This window comes from Drosophila takahashii, chromosome 2L, assembly GCF_030179915.1.
Source record: "Drosophila takahashii strain IR98-3 E-12201 chromosome 2L, DtakHiC1v2, whole genome shotgun sequence".
Taxonomy (NCBI): domain Eukaryota; kingdom Metazoa; phylum Arthropoda; class Insecta; order Diptera; family Drosophilidae; genus Drosophila; species Drosophila takahashii.
Genome location: NC_091678.1, coordinates 37,958,097 through 37,976,439, shown reverse-complemented (window position 1 = coordinate 37,976,439; position 18,343 = coordinate 37,958,097). Strand labels below are relative to the sequence as shown.

General features: G+C 47.8%; 4 protein-coding genes across 4 annotated transcripts; 2 read left to right on the top strand and 2 right to left on the bottom strand.

Annotated features, from left to right (window-relative positions):
- Positions 1-2,901: 2,901 nt before the first annotated feature.
- Positions 2,902-3,861, top strand: LOC138914926 (uncharacterized). The gene has a single exon (XM_070219633.1). It carries the CDS (start codon positions 2,902-2,904, stop codon positions 3,859-3,861), a length of 960 nt encoding a protein of 319 aa, XP_070075734.1.
- Positions 3,862-7,539: 3,678 nt separating this feature from the next.
- LOC123002882 (uncharacterized) lies at positions 7,540-15,872 on the bottom strand. The gene is made up of 2 exons (XM_070219176.1): positions 15,713-15,872; positions 7,540-8,542 (listed from the first exon to the last, which is right to left on the bottom strand). The coding sequence occupies exon 2, from the start codon at positions 8,530-8,532 to the stop codon at positions 7,636-7,638; it is 897 nt and encodes a 298-aa protein (XP_070075277.1). The 5' UTR covers positions 8,533-8,542; positions 15,713-15,872; the 3' UTR covers positions 7,540-7,635.
- LOC123002820 (uncharacterized) lies at positions 8,673-13,832 on the bottom strand. Its single transcript, XM_070219632.1, has 4 exons — positions 13,454-13,832; positions 12,887-13,282; positions 11,851-11,998; positions 8,673-11,766 (listed from the first exon to the last, which is right to left on the bottom strand). Exons 1-4 carry the CDS (start codon positions 13,830-13,832, stop codon positions 8,673-8,675), a joined length of 4,017 nt encoding a protein of 1,338 aa, XP_070075733.1.
- Positions 15,873-16,028: 156 nt separating the features above from the next.
- LOC138914925 (uncharacterized) lies at positions 16,029-18,085 on the top strand. The gene is made up of 3 exons (XM_070219631.1): positions 16,029-16,204; positions 17,357-17,780; positions 17,834-18,085. The coding sequence occupies exons 1-3, from the start codon at positions 16,029-16,031 to the stop codon at positions 18,083-18,085; spliced, it is 852 nt and encodes a 283-aa protein (XP_070075732.1).
- The last annotated feature ends 258 nt before the right edge of the window (positions 18,086-18,343 follow it).

Sequence of the window (18,343 nt, the reverse complement as noted above, 5' to 3'; positions counted from 1 at the left end):
GCGCGCTAGCTGCCCAGTCGAGCGTATCCGCCGACGAAGGCCGGCGAGTGTCCCAGCCAGCGGAGGCACTGACGATCGAGTTGGTCAAGGCAGCTCAATCGGAGCTTAGGACGGTGTCCTAGCGGACCGGTCAGAGCGAACGCACGGGGACGGCGACACCGGAGTGGACCCCTGGAGGAAGAGCGGAGTGACGGGAACGGCGAGGAGCGGAAAGTTGTGTCACGGGCAAGAAATAAACATAAATAAAGACATTATCGTGAATTGGATCTTCTTGTGTTCTTATTCGGGGTACTGCCACGTGTATAAATTCGTGGACCGAATCCAATCCAATCCCCTGAGCTAGCTCAGTAAACTCGGGGCGATCAGGGATCGTTACAAACGGTGCAAGCGTTGCCGTTGCCTAAACGCTTGTTCGTTTTTTGGTGTTTGAGCTTGGCGTGTGCTCCCCTACACGACGTGCTCTCGGCATATTATAATTATTGAATTATTATAATAAATTAGGATTCCTTAAATTAATTCCTCAATTCATTTAAATATCTCCCGTACACTGCTTGCGTTCAGCTTATTCCTCTCGTTGGTTATTATTTTTAAATTTAATAAATTTAAAAACAAATTTTTGTGTACATTTACATAAATAGAATTTAAAAAAAAAAAAAACTAATATAAATTAAATTATAAACTCTTCGATACCAAAAAAAAAAAAAATGGTGCCAAAATCAGAAAGTAACAACAAGGACATCGAAGGGTTGAAAAACCAACGAGATGGATATATGAAGAGTATAGAGCGAACGCAAAAATATTTAAAGGAGGGTCGATACTCCTTAAATACGGTTGAGTTACAATGTCGATTAGAAATCCTAAATACGCACATTGAAAATGCTTCGCTTATACAGAATAAAATTGAAGCGAAAGATGGAGATGATGAGTACCGCGAAGAGTTAGAAGAGACTGCGATAATAGCAAAATCGTTGCTAATTTCCCTAATCGCGGAAACAAAGCTTAAGAGCGTTGACAATTCCGCTCCGCCGGCAACGCGCACACCCCAATGCCGTTTGCCGAGCGTCGCTCTTCCAACCTTTAGCGGAAAACATTCCGAATTTAAAAATTTTATAAGCCTTTTCGAAACTTTTGTTGACAAAGATGACACGCTGCACGATATCGAAAAATTTAACCATCTAATATCGTGTTTGGCTGGAGACGCGCTAGGAACAGTCAGGCGAATTCCAAGTTACAGCGAATAATTACCCAAAAGCCCTGGCTAGCCTAAGGCGGGTGTACGATAATGATTGTTTAATTTTTTTTTACAATATATCGACACTGTTTAATCTGCCAAAGATTTCCCAGCCATCAGCTACAGCCTTGAGAAACCTGATCGACACAGTTACAGCGCTATACGATTCTCTTTTGTCCTTTGGGGATGACAAACGTATTACGAATGCCATCCTCATCCATCTAGTAATGGGCAAAGTCGATGCAGGAACTAAAAGAAAATGGGAAGAACAGTTAGATTATACTTCGCTTCCTCTTTGGAGCGAGTGTGAGTCGGCCCTGAACAAGCGCTATCAGTATATGGTTGCCGAAGAAGCGTGTAAGCCAAAAATTGTTCAGCAGAGCCAGGCTTATCCTAAGAAGAATGGAAATAGGAGTTTTTCGTTTGTTGCTGCCATAGACGACCCCGAAGTATGTGTGTTTTGCAACTCAGCAGAACATCAAGTAGGAAGTTGCACTGCTTTTGCTGCCCTAACAGTTCAGCAAAGATTCGATTTTGCAAAAAAGGCTCCTTTATGAATTAACTGCCTCCGAAAGGGCCACACGGTAAAAAGGTGCAAATCGAAAAGATGCAGGGTGTGTAAGTCCTCACACCACACATTGCTGCACATTTACTCGCCATCAAATCTCGCGTTGCCAGCTCCTCCTCAGCCCACGCTCTTGCAGAATACTCCATCCACTTCGCATGTTATGCATGCGACTGCATCGGATAAAGTTATTCTTGCCACAGCCATCGTGAGCGTCCAAACAAAAAGTGGCGAATTAGTTTTGGCTCGAGCGTTGCTCGATTCTGGTTCACAAGTAAATTTTGTGACCGATGAGCTCGCTCAGAGACTTCAGATTAAGAGAGAGGACGTGTGTTTGAGCTTGCGGGGCATTGGTGGAACTAATGCTCAAGCAACCAAGAAAATTCACACGATAGTTAAGTCGCGAGTGGGTAGCAGTCAATTGTCGTCCTAATTTTACATACTAAAAAATATTTCTGGTTATCATCCGGATCAAACGGTGAACACCAGCGGCTGGAGGGTGCCTGAAAATATTCAATTGGCAGATCCATTCTTCTTCAAGCCCCAAAAAATAGATATGCTTATAGGCGCAGACTCGTTCTTTGAACTATTGTCAGTCGGCCAGATAAAGCAAGGGCCTGAGTTTCCCATTTTGCAAAAAACAGTTCTCGGCTGGATAGTGTCAGGGAGATGTGCCTCAGAAAAAATAAGAAATTCGGAAAAGTTGGTACATCTCAGCTGCCAGGAAGAAGTGTTGGAGTCAATCGACACAACCCTGCAGAAATTTTGGTCTGTGGAGGACTTGCCGCCCAAGGCCAAGGTCCATACTCCTGAGCTGCAACTTTGTGAGCAACACTTTGAGAAAAACACTCAAAGATTGTCGTCCGGGAGATTTTCGGTTCGTCTGCCGTTCAAATCTGACCCAGCAACTCTTGGTTCATCAAATGAAGTTGCGAAACGTAGAGTTGAGAGTGGTATTCGACGCCTCGAGCCGTACATCGACGCAGGTCGCGTTGAATGACATCTTGATGGTTGGCCGCACCATTCAAGAGGAGCTGTATTCGACCCTGCTTCGGTTCAGACTGCACAAGTTTGCGCTTGCAGCAGACGTAAAAAAGAGCAAGTAATGGTTGACGAAGCTGACCGAAACTTTCAGCTCATAGTGTGGAGACGAGATCCATCTGAGTCTCTAAAAATCTTCAAGCTGAACACCGTGACTTATGGTACTTCGCCAGCCCCCTATCTGGCGATTCGGTGTTTAAACCGGCTTGGAGAGATCGCGCAGGATTCGTGTCCAAAAGCCGCCAAGGTCATTCAGAATGACTTTTATGTTGACGATTTGTTGACTGGCGCCAGAAGCGTTGAGGACCTGCTAAGCCTTCGAGACGAAGTTTCTCAGGTATTGCAAGAGGCAGGATTTGAATTGGCAAAGTGGTTTTCTAACTGCCCAGAGTTATCCGCATCTGAAAGCGCTGTCGTGCCGCTAACGGCAGACTCAGACGTAACTAAGACCCTTGGCGTGGTTTGGTTGCCGGGTAAAGATTACTTTCAATTTGGGTTGGATGACTCTTTTCTGGATCTTCGTGCGACAAAACGAAACATACTGTCGGTGACTGCCCGACTTTTCGATCCGCTTGGCCTGTTGTGCCCTCTAGTGACTAGGGCAAAAATGTTGTTGCAGGAACTGTGGCTTCGAAAGTTAGACTGGGACGAGTCGCTACCGATGCAACTGCAGACATCTTGGGAAGCTTTTAAGGGAACGCTGTTGCAACTGCCCAAGATCGAGGTATCGCGATTCGTTCATACAGACGCCAAAGTCCCGGCAGAAATACATGGTTTCGCTGACGCTTCCATGCGAGCACATGGAGCGTGCATCTACGTTCGCACTAGTACCGCTGAAGGTTTAAAAGTATCTTTATTGACAGCAAAATCCAAAGTAGCTCCCCTCAAGACGAAAACTTTGCCCCGCTTTGAGTTGTGCGCAGCTCACCTTCTTGCGGATCTTTACAATCGTGTAAGACCATTGCTTAATTTTCCGATCACAAAGGTGTTCCTATGGACGGACTCGGAGATCACTCTGCATTGAATTAAAACGCATCCGTCGTCGTTGTCGGTTTTCGTCTCAAACCGAGTTGCAGAGATCCAAGAGTGGTCGGAAAAAGCAATTTGGCGACATGTCCCCACGAAAGTAAACCCAGCGGACATCGTGTCACGGGGATGTGACGTTGAGGAACTCACAGCTTCCATTTGGTTCGCTGGGCCGTCGTTTTTGCTCGATGCAGAAAAAGATTGGCCTGTGAATCGACACTTCGAAGTACCTGCTGATGTCGTGTCGATGGAATTACTCAAATCAGCTTTGGCGCTTGTGCTTATCCCTGAGCCTAATTGTGTGCTTCAGAAAATAGAATCCTTTTCGTCGCACATAAGGCTTCTAAGGGTTCAAAGTGCAAAAAAGTGTCGCAGCCTTTTGAAAAAAGTATTACTCCAAGAGATTTGAATTTTGCGTTCGAGAAAATAGTGGAAGTGATTCAATCTCACGAGTTCAGTGACGACATAGGCAAAATTCGGAAAAATAAACCGGTTGCAACGAATATTCAAAAACTAAGCCCTTTTCTCCAGGAGAAAAAACTAGATTGGTGTTCCTCGACATTGCTGCGAGTTGGGGGTCGGTTATTGAATGCTCCTATCCCGTACGATGCCAAATTCCCGTTGTTGTTGTCGAAAGGCTCACAGTTTGTTAAAGTCTACGTGTCCTACCTGCACGTCACAAATTGTCATGCTGGCCCTCGAGCTCTTGTAAGTCTGTTGCGAGAAAAGATATGGTTGGTTAATGCGCAGGAAGTTTGCCGCAGAACAGTTCGGTCTTGCATTCGTTGCTTTCGGTGCAAGCTTCAACTTTTGACGCAAATCATGGGGAACTTGCCATTAGACAGACTTCGAGCTCTCCGCCCCTTTAATATCTGTGGTGTTGATTTTTGTGGCCCATTTAACACAACGTAACGTATCCGTGGTAAGCCGCCGTACAAATCATACGTGGCATTGTTTGTATGTTTTGCGTCCAAAGCGGTACACTCAGAGTTAGTGTCCGACCTCACCACTGATGCGTTTTTGTTGGCATTCCAAAGGTTCGTGAGTCGACGCGGGATTCCGGAGAAGGTGTGGTGCGACAACGCGACGAACTTCGTCGGAGCCGATCGCCACATGAGAGAGTTCCGGGCCCGTCTTGAGGAGCAGGGGGGCGGTATCGCAACATTCGCATCAAGAAGAGGATGCGAGTTTGCGTTCATACCGCCCAGAGCGCCTCACTTCGGCGGACTTTGGGAGGCAGGTGTGAAGTCTGCAAAGCACCTGTTCCTTCGGACGGTCGGCGAAGACATCCTGACCGCGGAGGAGCTCGGAACTCTCCTCGCCAGCGTGGAGGCCGTTCTCAACTCCAGGCCCCTTGGAGCGATCAGCACGGATCCCAACGGCGGCGAAGCACTAAGCCCATGCCATCTCCTGATCGGCGGGCCCCTACTAGCTCCACCCTCAGCAGCGCTCCCGGACCAAGTCAGCCCAACCTGCTTGCGACGATGGCGCAGTGTCTCGTGTCTCAGGCACAGGTTTTGGCAGCGATGGCCCTGGAGTACGTCTCGAGCCTCCAGGCGAAAAACAAGTGGCACCAGGAGGTTCCAAACGTCGCCGTGGGAGCTCTCGTCGTCGTCGCCGAGGACAATCTTCCTCCGCAGCAGTGGATGATCGGTCGGATCGTGGCGGTGCACGTCGGCAAGGTCCGAGTGGCGGACGTCAAAACAAAGGATACGACGTATCGGCGAGCGGTCCATAGGCTGGCGGTGCTGCCTGTGGCGTGCTGAAGACGTTGGTCCTTCAGAGGGGGCGGTGTTTGCGCACTTTGCGCTTTTATAATGAACTTTGTTGAATAGTGTAAGGCGGGAGCGGGAGCGCAATAAAGCTTTAATCGCGCTCGCTCGCTTAAGCGTTTATATATTGAAATTAAAGAGTCAGTTGTTATATGAATCTCATTGCGCAAACTCCCTTTCGTCGTCGCCAAAAATAAAATATCAAATTTCCCTGCAATCACAAGTATTCGCGTTGTAATACAAAATAATATTAAATTTTCAACGTGTTTGCAAAGGTTTTCCCGATCTCGATGCGGTGTTGCACGGTTTGGGTAGGTTAGAGACGCCTCCCTTCCCTAGTATTCGGTGCTCAAGGGCTAGATATAGAGACTTTGTAAATATGTAAAGAAAACTGGAAAATATTATAAGCGGAGAGATTCAACTAAGAACATGAAGAAAAATTCTTAAATAAAAACCTGAGTTGTTGGCTGGAAGACGGAGTATAAATTATTGCATGTCTATTTTATTGCCCGGGGTCGGCCAAGCCGACCGGAAAATAACCTCCTTTTAGACTGACCCCAGAATAAGGCTCGAATCCGGGGTTACTACTTGACGGCATCCCAGCCAAAGAAACTACTTTACAGATGGCGCCCGCACAGGGACCTGGGGCTTACGAATTTTGATGACAAATATATGGCCTAAAGACCCATTTGACTTTAAAAATTTTTGGGTACAAGGAGAGAAAATTCGTTTTACTTCGATACAAAAGAAGAGGCCTACATATCGAGGAGGGCCACTAATACTACTACGAATCTCAAATTTCAAGCAAGTACAGCGAGTATTACCTAGAAGTTTAAGCAAGTACAGTCCCGAGAAACGTATGAACACGGTACCAGAGAACACGTGGTCCATGTATACCTAAGAGGGAAAAAAAAAACCCCAGAGCGAGACAAACATAGTAGCACGAGTACATAGATATATAGCATGGTAGGGAGAGAGAGCGGGCCGAACCCTCTACCGGTACACCATTCGAGTCGGGAAACTTAAGAACACGAGGCAGGGAGAATTTAACTTGTACTCTCACAGCAACCGCCACTTTTGTTTAGATTGCCGACCGTCTCTCCGGCACCCGAAGCTGACAGCCGACCAGATCAGCAAAAATACCCTCGACAGGAAGAACCAGCTTCAATTTAACTTTAGCCGCCGCCGAGTGTACATCGATCTACGGGAAATCATCGTCCTCCGAGTCCCAACGCAGTTTTGTCCAAGTTTGATCGATTTCTCTATAATTCTTGTGTCCTCTTTCGTGACCCCGACTAGCTACCGTCGATTGACCAGCGGGTCCTTGCCACGTTTGTTTAACTTTAATTTCTTTACTCGCCGAAAGCCCGACTTTGTCAGCTTTTGCCGAAACCTCAATTAATTGGTGGTTATTCCCTCTCGACTCGCTGGAAAACTTTCTTGTGGATCACCAAGTAGCTCGGAATTATGGGAACACGTTGGATTTCATATCTCCGGAAGCGGGAGCTGAAGGCGATCCTTAAAGAGTTTTCTCTGGAAGCGGCAGGAAGCGTAGATGAAATGAGAAGCCGCTTAGCAGCGTTCAACAGTCGCGAAGACCACGAGCTCGAAATTATCGCAAGACTTCGGGAGTGTGAGGCCGAAATCAACGCCGCGATGAGTTAGAAAAAAGCAACGAGCCCCGAGCCCGGTATCACCAGGTCCCATACAACTACACGTTCCACCGATCGGAGCCACTAGTACTCCAGAAGCAATACGTGACAAGTGTTGGGGCGGGTCCTTGCCAAAGGTAACTCCAAATGTGTGGTCTCCCAAAGAAAACTGAATTCCAAAAAAAGACGGGGGTTGGTTTCTTCACTTCTGTTCGGTTTCACTTTTTATTCGGTACTAAATTACAAAGGCGCAAGCTTAGCCTTAGCATCCCAGTGATGCCGAACCAGCGATGCGAACCTCGTTCGACATGAACATTCTCCCCCCCTCGCAATGGGGAGAGTGGCGAATCAAGCCAGGGAGCAAGTGCCCGAAAGGAGCCAGCCCAAGGCTGAACTTTGCGCCATGGGCAGCCCATTTTGACTCGGGCGGATACCTGGCAGAATTAACTCCGCGTATACGTCGGCTCCCAAAACAGCAGACACTAGGGAAGGGTGGAACCATCTGTCGTCAGCCAAAGTGATGTCTTGAAAGCCATCCCGGACCTTCGGATCCAGGGGCTTGGCCGGAGTTCGGGTCTGCATCTGGTCATCAACGAGCATTAGCAGCTGTCGGGTCATTTTTGACGACTTTGAGCGGATTTCGGTGGTGCACACCCGCTCATCGCCTACGCGGGTGACGGAAAGGTTGAGAGCCTTTGCCAAAGATGCGTGAATGCGACTCACGGGCCAGCAAGGATCCACCAAAGCTCGGACGTCAAACCGTTTCTCCTCAGACCCCACCAAAATGGATGCAGTTGGCAAGATGCTCACACTCGTGCGCTGCAGGATAGCGGCGCACGATGGGCCCGTAGCAGGGCTTCGAGTCGGGGAGACCACCTTCGGCGATGATGAGCGCACCGACGTCGTCGACGCCGCTCTCTGCTGCTGTTGTCCTTGGGGTCGTGACTGCTGTCGGCCTTGGGGTCGTGACGAGCGTGGCGTTGTGGACTCTTGGAAGTGCAAGAGGGTGTGGTGATTCCCACTGCATACGTGGCACTTGGCCTTACTGCGGCAGGATTGTCCGGAATGCTCGTGAGCAAGGCAGTTCGCACAGTACTGGTTGATCAGGACCGCGCGGAGCCGCTTCACCGCCGGGAGCCGGAGGAACCGTTGGCACTTCCTCAGTGCGTGCACCCCTCGGCAAACGCGGCACCTGTACCCGTTGGTTGTGCGTGGCCGAGCGTGCTGGATCGTGGTTGGCGCCATCGTGAACAGTCTGGGGAAACGAGTAAACAAAAGTTAGCGGTGATGTATGATGCGAATGATCGTGACATGTATGAGGACTGACGATACAGAATGATTGGCTGTCAGTCGCTAACCCAAAAAAAGGAAGGAAAACGGCAGAATCACTCGGAGCTGGAGGCCTCCATCGGAAGGCGGATCATCTTTGCGATTGGTCGTCGGATAATGCCACGTGCGGTTAGAACCTCTGCCACTCGGGTCTTGCCATCCGCGCCTGGGCACACCAGTTGGATACGCCCAAGCCGCCATTCATTTGGCGGTAAATTCTCCTCTTTTAGCACAACCATGTCCCCTGTCTGAATATTTCGCGTTGGAAATTGCCATTTAGTCCTTTTATGGAGCTCCTTTAGGTACTCTTCTTTCCAACGTAAGCAAAATTGCTGATGCAGGGCCTTTAGCCGCCGCCATCGGTTTAAAATGGAAATGGGGTTTTCCTTAATCTCGGGTTCCGCCACGGAAAGGAGTGGCCCACCGACTAGGAAATGTCCGGGGCTGAGAGCTACGAGGTCCGTGGGGTCTTCGGACATTGGAGAAATAGGCCTCGAATTTAAACAGGCCTCAATTTTCGATAGGAGGGTGGCTAACTCTTCAAATGTGTACTTCCCGCCCGCCGTATGCTTGTAGAAGTGTGCCTTAAAGCTTTTGACACCGGCCTCCCATAGCCCTCCCATATGAGGGGCGGCAGGAGGGTTAAAGTGCCAGGTCACATTTTGAAGGCTGTAATTGGATAAGATCAAAGACCTCGTGGCTTCAATGAAGTCCTTGGATAGGGACGTGGAGGCTCCCACAAACGTCTTCCCGTTGTCAGAATGTATGTGTTGCGGACAGCCACGTCGTGCGGAGAAACGCGAGAAGGCCGCCAGAAACTTTTCAGTCGTCAAGTCTGATGTAGCTTCTAGGTGGATGGCTCGGGTACTGAAACACACAAAAACGCAAACATACCCTTTTGTTATCTTGCACCCTCGACCGACATAGTTTTTAATATCAAATGGTCCCGCAAAGTCAACGCCCGTGTGGGTAAAAGCTCTGGAAAATGTAGATCTTGCGCAGGGCAAGTCCCCCATCAGCTGAGTTTGCAGCTTCTGTTTGTGAATGGTGCACACCCGACAGGCATGAATGGTGACTTTTACCAGATTTCTCAGCTGGGGTATCCAATACTTGGAGCGAATAAGTCGGATCATCAATTGATTACCCCCATGCAAGGATATGCGATGGGTAAAGAGGACCAAAAGTTTGGCAAAAGTGCACCTTGCCGGAATGATGATTGGATGTTTCTCATCATAGCTTAGCATCTCAGATGCTCGTAGACGACCGCTTGCTCTTAAGACACCATGGCTGTCGACAAAGGGGTTTAAATTGGAGATCGTGCTGGAGACTGGAATATTCTGCTTTTTGCCTAATGCCTTGCATTCTGTTGGATACTCATTGCGTTGGGTGAGCACAATCAGCCTCTCTTGGACGTTAGACAGCTCTGCAGCTGTGAGTTCCGACTTTACGTTGACATCTTGTTTGCGACACAGTCTTGCAAACCGGAATACGTACGCGAGAACGCGTAAAGCCCTCTCGAATGCTGAAAACCGCTCCAAAGGGTCAGTTTTCGGAGGCGCTTTGGCGACGTTACATCTTATCGGGCGTTGTTCGAGCTCTGTTTCAAGCGGAACCGACGAATTGAGTGGCCACTGCTCCCGGTTGTGACGCAGCCACTCAGGACCGTGCCACCAGAGGTTGCTGTCCCTGAGCTCATGGACTGAGACGCCCCTGCTCGCCAGGTCAGCTGGGTTATCTTCCGATATCACATGAAACCACTGTTCTCTGTTGGTGAGCTGGTGAACTTTCGCGACTCTGTTGGCAACGAACGTAGTCCAAGTGCATGCTGGCTTGCTTAGCCATGCAAGCACTATCGTGGAGTCTGTCCAATAATATGTCTCATACTGAGTAGGAGGCATTTCGGAGAGAACTGCTGCAGCGAGTTCGGAGAGAAGCACCGCACCGCACAGCTCTAATCGCGGTATGGAAAGGGACTTTACTGGAGCTACTCGGGTTTTGGATACAAGCAATTGGGTAAAACAGCCATCACTCGTTTCGACGCGAACGAAGATGGCAGCACCATAGGCGCTCTGCGATGCATCGCAAAACCCGTGGTACTGCAGCTTTGCGTCTGGATGAAATTTTACCCATCTTGGAATGCGAACTTCTTTTAATGTTGGATATCCCTTAAGAAAGTCACGCCACTTTGTGACAAGATCAACCGGAAGAGGCTGGTCCCAGCTTAACTCCCGCAGCCAAATTTCTTGCATGAAAATTTTTGCCCGAACAATAACTGGCGATAACCAACCTGCTGGGTCAAACAGTTTGGCTATCTGGGATAAAACCTCTCGTTTGGTGTAGGTTGTTTGGAGAGAAATATCCATCGGCAAAAAAAAGAAACTATCCGATGTCGCGTGCCAACGGATTCCCAGAGTTTTTGCCATACTGGCGTCTTCCAGCTCCAGAAAGTCGGCCCTGATCAAGTCCTCCTTTGGAATACCTTGTAAAAGTTTCTTCTCGTTCGAGGTCCACTTGCGCAGTGGAAAACCCGCACTCTCGAGGGCACCGCAGAGCTCTTTGATGGCTGAAACAGCGGACTGCTGCGTGTGGGCGCCAGCTAAAACATCATCGACGTACATAAAGTTCGAAATTATGTCACTTGCCAAAGGATATTGGTCACGTACATCCTGGGACAGTTGTTGGAGCACGCGTATGGCCAGAAAGGGGGCACAGTTAACGCCAAAAGTGACCGTGTTGAGCTCATAATCACACAGTTTTCCCTCTTTATCGCGGCATAGGATTCTTTGGAACCGTGTATGATCAGGATGGACGAGAATCTGCCGATACATCTTGGTGATGTCAGCATTGAAGACGTATCTAAAGAAACGCCATTTGAGGATCTGGGTTGTCAAATCAGATTGCAGTACCGGACTTGTATGAAGGATATCATTTAGGCTGTACCCGTTTGACGATTTATTGGAGGCATTAAACACCACGTGAACCTTTGTGGTGGTGCTGTCTGGCTTGAAAACCGCGTGGTGCGGCAAGTAAAAATTGCTGGAGTCGTCTTTTGGAGAGACTAGGTGCATATGACCTAAATCTAAATATTCCTGAATAACTGAGTCATACTGCTCTCTCAAAGAAACGTTTTTATTCAACCGTGCTTCGTTCCTAAGGAATTGCGCCAGTGCGATGGACCGTGCATGCCCCAGGTTTATTTTGTTAGGCTCTTTAAAGGGCAAAGAAACAACATACCTCCCATCTTTATCCCTTGTGGTGGTTTGCTGGAAGTTATTTTCACACACCGAGCTGGATTCCTTGCCCGGCTTCACTGGAACATCCTCCACCTCCCAGAACTTGGTAAGGATGCCGTCTAGTTGAGATTCGGTGACAGACAACCGTGCTGAGAAGGAAGATATTCGGTTAGTGGGATTCTTCGCGATTGGGCCGCAAAGAATCCACCCGAATATGGTCTCTTGGCCAAGGAGTGTTCCGCAAACATTTGACTGGAGGCCGCCCAAAATAATCGACGGAAGGATATCGGCGCCTATAAGCACGTCAATTTGCGAACTCTGGTAGAAATTCGGGTCTGCTAACTGTACGGGAGGGACGTCCCTTAACGACCCTTCGGGTATCGTATAGGATGGAAGATTTCCGGCTAAAAGTGGTAGCACATATGCAGACGTTTCGATTTGGATTTGTGGCTTAATGGGGGAGCCTATATGGAATTGGCAGCGCTTACGAGGTTGAGCAGCAACAGTTTGATTTACTCCCGAAACTTGAGCTTGTATGGATTCATAGGGGAGCTTAATTAGGTTGAATAACCGTTCTGAAATAAACGTCGCCTCGGATCCGGAGTCAATTAAGGCACGAGCTGAGTACCTGATGCCCAAGTGGCAGATCTCTATGACCGCCGTACTCAGGAGGACTCCTTGCGTATTCACGGCGAGGTACGTTTGAACGTTCGACGGAGTGGACTGTATTTCTGGCTGGAGGTCAGGTACTGACGCGGACTGGAGCTGTGAAGGGCCGCTACGATGGAGGAGAGTATTGTGGCGACCTTTGCACGTATAGCAATTGTGAGAACTTGTGCAGTCTCTCAACATGTGGGTTCTTGCAAAACAGTTCAGACAAAGTTTCTGTTGTTTAATACACTGTTCCCTGTCGGCAACCGACATATTTAGGAACTGGGGACACAGAAGGATAGGATGGTTCTCTCTTGGACAAAGTTTACACGACTGTGGATTTACGGTGACCCTATTTTCAAAGTTATGGATAATCCGGGGCCCACCTTCAGAACGTGGAGCTCTGGATTGAGTGTTCAAGGTAGGCTTAAATTCTTCAATTGCCTCCAGGGTTCGATGACGACCTTTTAAGAAGTTCTTGAACTCTTCCCACCCTGGAATCTCGGATGGGTTGAGGAGGGACTGTTCCCACAGAGCCAATGTCAGCTTCGGCAGCTTTGAGGAGCACAGGTAGACGAGAAGGCAGTCCCAATTTGTTGTGTCTACTTTAGCTATTTTTAAGGCTGTCAAGCAACCTTGGACAGTGCTCTCCAGGTGCTTTAGGGAATTGCCACACTCTTGGGAAACAGTGGGAAGATTAAACAGGATCTTTAGCTGGCTGTTGACGAGCAGTCGCTTGTTTTCAAAATGAGTCTGCAGATTTCCCCATGCGGACTCAAACCCTTCGTTAGTCAATGGTGATAACGCCACAATAGACTTTGCTTCTCCGCTCGTTTTCGAGTTGAGGTGGAACAACTTTTCAACGCCGGAAAGCCTCGGATTTTAAACATAGATGGCGGAAAAAAGGTCTCGGAACGTCGGCCAATGAACATAGTCGCCACTGAAAATCTCACAGTCTATTGGAGGTACGCGGCATCCACTAGGCTGAGACACCGGCGTGGACGGTTCATGAATCGGTTGAACGCAAGCCCTTTCAATCGTTTCGTTTAGTGTTGCAGCGCATCGCTCAAAGACAGAGTAGCAGTAGTCATACTTGGCTTGCATGACTTCCATCGTGTCGGGACAATTTAATACGGAAATAACCTCAGAGCACGTCTCGTATTCTTTCTCTACTTTGTCCCAAAGAGCCTGTATCTGCTGAAGCCTGACCTTATTCGTGTGAACAGACGGAGGTGGGTCTGTTGGGGTATTGACCCTAGCTTCGAACTGACTGACCCTATCGGTCACAGCCACAAACTTGGTCAAGGCAGCCTTAGCTTCAGCTTCCGCCATTTTCGCAGTTGATCTAGTAACTTGCGAGGACAAAACTAGCTGTGACGCAGCTGTTTTCACTGGTTTTGAAGGGGTTAAGGACTTTTCGCTTGTTGTCCTGGACGGACGGTTGATCTATATGGATGGAGTTAAGCTTTTACTAGGGGCTGTCTTTTTGGTGGGTAGTGACGACTCGCTTTTGGCTCTGGCCCGGCTGGGCGTTCTGGCTAATGGGACGGTTAACTGAACTTTATGTTCCTCACCTTCACCAATCGGCATAGTAGGCTCGAGTAGGAGCCTGCACTTACACTGACGGAAAAGGAACAGGGACGTGGATGCTGTCGCTGTTTAATGCGTCTCGGCTTAACGATTTGGATGCTGGTCAAAAAACCTTACCACGAATCAATATATCCCAAAAGTGTAAGTGGGTACGATATATAAATTGGATGGAATGTGAACTGGATGTATGTCTTGGCGCATATATGACTGCACCAGAAGGAATTGAGGCGGAACGCGTGGAAACGGAACGCTGCTTGAGGCTTTATTTTATTTTTGGACAAATCGCTTCAACATAATTATGTATTTTTCTTCCTAAGTTTGGAAAGTGAATCGAGTTAAGTGGAGACGTGGACGCGGTCGCTGTTTAATGTGTTTCTGCTTAACGATTTGGATGCTGGTCAGAAAACCTTACCACGAATCAATATATCCCAAAAATGTAAGTGGGTACGATATGTAACTTGGATGGAATGTGAAATAAATATATTTGTAAAAATATGTGAACTGAACTGAATCGAATCGCTGTTGAAGGATTTATTTTATTCTTTATTTTGTTTTTTATTTTATTTATATTTATTTTTATTTCTAAGTTTGAAAAGTTTATCGAATTTCTTGTTGCGTCCCAGATGCACTGTAGTGTGAACGGCCTGTTATAAACTCTGTACGATGTGTTGCGGTACGGAATGCCCGGGACACCCGGTGTGCCACACACACACCAATGTGCAAAACAAAAAAAACAACCAAACGATAATTAAAATTAATAAAATATCAGCTAAATGATTATTGGGTTGTTTTCCACTCGGGATGCCGCGGAGAAAGACTCAAAAAACGGTTGCCGCCACCCTTAGACTCGCCGGTCCGACAAGTATGCCAAGCAGGTGGTTCTGCAGCAATGTTCGTATGCCGGGTTCTTTTTTTTATTATTTGTGTGCTGGTTATGTTTACAAGAAATCTGAAAAACAATGGATTGTTGGCGGATGGGTGCTGGCAAAGTGTTTCAATCTAAAGCCCAATGTGAACCAAAAATGGATGGATATATGTGTGTTTATGTGTATGGATACATATGTGTGATTTTGTTCAATTTTTGGGTTTTAATTTTTGGTTGGTTATTGTTTTGTGTGTTTTAATTTACAAAGAAAGTTGAAAGGTAATGGATTTTTGGCGGATGGGTGCTGACAAAGTGTTTCAGTTTAAAGCCCAATGTAAAAAATGGATGATGGATGTATATGTGTGTATGTGCATGGATATGTGTGATTTTGTTCAATTTTTGTCTTTTAATTTTTGGTTTGTTATTGTTTTGTGTGTTTTAATTTACAAAGAAAGTTGATAATTGATGGATTTTTGGCGGGTGGGCGCTGGCAAAGTGTTTTAGTTTAAAAAACCCAATGTGAAAAATGGATGATGGATGTATATGTGTGTATGTGTATGGGTATGTGTGATGTTGTTCAATTTTTGTGTTTTAATTTTTGTGGAATTGCACGGAAAGTGCAAAGAGTTGTGGAGATCAAGGGAGATATATAAATATAAATATTTCCGCACGGAAACGAGACCTTAGCGGTGGAGCGGGGTTGTGCGGAAAATATATATATGTATATATGATAATGGGAAAAACCCTTTGGAATTACTTAGCTGGAGAACGATGAAAATATATCCGGCTTCGAATGGATCAAATGTTGGGGCGGGTCCTTGCCAAAGGTAACTCCAAATGTGTGGTCTCCCAAAGAAAACTGAATTCCAAAAAAAGACGGGGGTTGGTTTCTTCACTTCTGTTCGGTTTCACTTTTTATTCGGTACTAAATTACAAAGGCGCAAGCTTAGCCTACATGGTTTTTAACCGGTTCGGCTCCCAGTGATGCCGAACCAGCGATGCGAACCTCGTTCGACATGAACAACAAGGAAAATAATTCAGCCAGACGGGATGTTTTCCCTCGGAAAGCCGAGATGACCGCCGCTACTCTGGCCGAAAAATTACGTATCTGGGGAATAACGTTCGGCGGGACAACGGATCCCATCACCTTTATTCAGCATCTCGAGGAGCGGGCCAAGGCCTACGAAGTCAACGTGGAAACGATGCCACAGGCGATACCAGGACTTTTGACAGATACAGCGGAACATTGGTTCAGGACGAGCCAATTACTCGGCGAATCTTGGGCTACCTTTAAGAAAGCTTTCCTTGATTTTTTTTACCACCTCGATATTTTCAGCGATTGGAGGATGAAATCCGTACAAGATATCAACAGCCAGGAGAAACCTTTAAACAATATCTAGTTCAGATCCGACTGATGATGCATAGAGCAGGATACGACGCCACCCAGGAATTGGAGAGGATTTATGAGAATCTACAACCGGAGTATCAGCTGTTTACTCGACTCGGAACTCACAGCTTCCATTTGGTTCGCTGGGCCGTCGTTTTTGCTCGATGCAGAAAAAGATTGGCCTGTGAATCGACACTTCGAAGTACCTGCTGATGTCGTGTCGATGGAATTACTCAAATCAGCTTTGGCGCTTGTGGTTATCCCTGAGCCTAATTGTGTGCTTCAGAAAATAGAATCCTTTTCGTCGCACATAAGGCTTCTAAGGGTTCAAAGGTGCAAAAAAGTGTCGCAGCCTTTTGAAAAAAGTATTACTCCAAGAGAACTGAATTTTGCGTTCGAGAAAATAGTGGAAGTGATTCAATCTCACGAGTTCAGTGACGACATAGGCAAAATTCGGAAAAATAAACCGGTTGCAACGAATATTCAAAAACTAAGCCCTTTTCTCCAGGAGAAAAAACTAGATTGGTGTTCCTCGACATTGCTGCGAGTTGGGGGTCGGTTATTGAATGCTCCTATCCCGTACGATGCCAAATTCCCGTTGTTGTTGTCGAAAGGCTCACAGTTTGTTAAAGTCTACGTGTCCTACCTGCACGTCACAAATTGTCATGCTGGCCCTCGAGCTCTTGTAAGTCTGTTGCGAGAAAAGATATGGTTGGTTAATGCGCAGGAAGTTTGCCGCAGAACAGTTCGGTCTTGCATTCGTTGCTTTCGGTGCAAGCTTCAACTTTTGACGCAAATCATGGGGAACTTGCCATTAGACAGACTTCGAGCTCTCCGCCCCTTTAATATCTGTGGTGTTGATTTTTGTGGCCCATTTAACACAACGTAACGTATCCGTGGTAAGCCGCCGTACAAATCATACGTGGCATTGTTTGTATGTTTTGCGTCCAAAGCGGTACACTCAGAGTTAGTGTCCGACCTCACCACTGATGCGTTTTTGTTGGCATTCCAAAGGTTCGTGAGTCGACGCGGGATTCCGGAGAAGGTGTGGTGCGACAACGCGACGAACTTCGTCGGAGCCGATCGCCACATGAGAGAGTTCCGGGCCCGTCTTGAGGAGCAGGGGGGCGGTATCGCAACATTCGCATCAAGAAGAGGATGCGAGTTTGCGTTCATACCGCCCAGAGCGCCTCACTTCGGCGGACTTTGGGAGGCAGGTGTGAAGTCTGCAAAGCACCTGTTCCTTCGGACGGTCGGCGAAGACATCCTGACCGCGGAGGAGCTCGGAACTCTCCTCGCCAGCGTGGAGGCCGTTCTCAACTCCAGGCCCCTTGGAGCGATCAGCACGGATCCCAACGGCGGCGAAGCACTAAGTCCATGCCATCTCCTGATCGGCGGGCCCCTACTAGCTCCACCCTCAGCAGCGCTCCCGGACCAAGTCAGCCCAACCTGCTTGCGACGATGGCGCAGTGTCTCGTGTCTCAGGCACAGGTTTTGGCAGCGATGGCCCTGGAGTACGTCTCGAGCCTCCAGGCGAAAAACAAGTGGCACCAGGAGGTTCCAAACGTCGCCGTGGGAGCTCTCGTCGTCGTCGCCGAGGACAATCTTCCTCCGCAGCAGTGGATGATCGGTCGGATCGTGGCGGTGCACGTCGGCAAGGTCCGAGTGGCGGACGTCAAAACAAAGGATACGACGTATCGGCGAGCGGTCCATAGGCTGGCGGTGCTGCCTGTGGCGTGCTGAAGACGTTGGTCCTTCAGAGGGGGCGGTGTTTGCGCACTTTGCGCTTTTATAATGAACTTTGTTGAATAGTGTAAGGCGGGAGCGGGAGCGCAATAAAGCTTTAATCGCGCTCGCTCGCTTAAGCGTTTATATATTGAAATTAAAGAGTCAGTTGTTATATGAATCTCATTGCGCAAACTCCCTTTCGTCGTCGCCAAAAATAAAATATCAAATTTCCCTGCAATCACAAGTATTCGCGTTGTAATACAAAATAATATT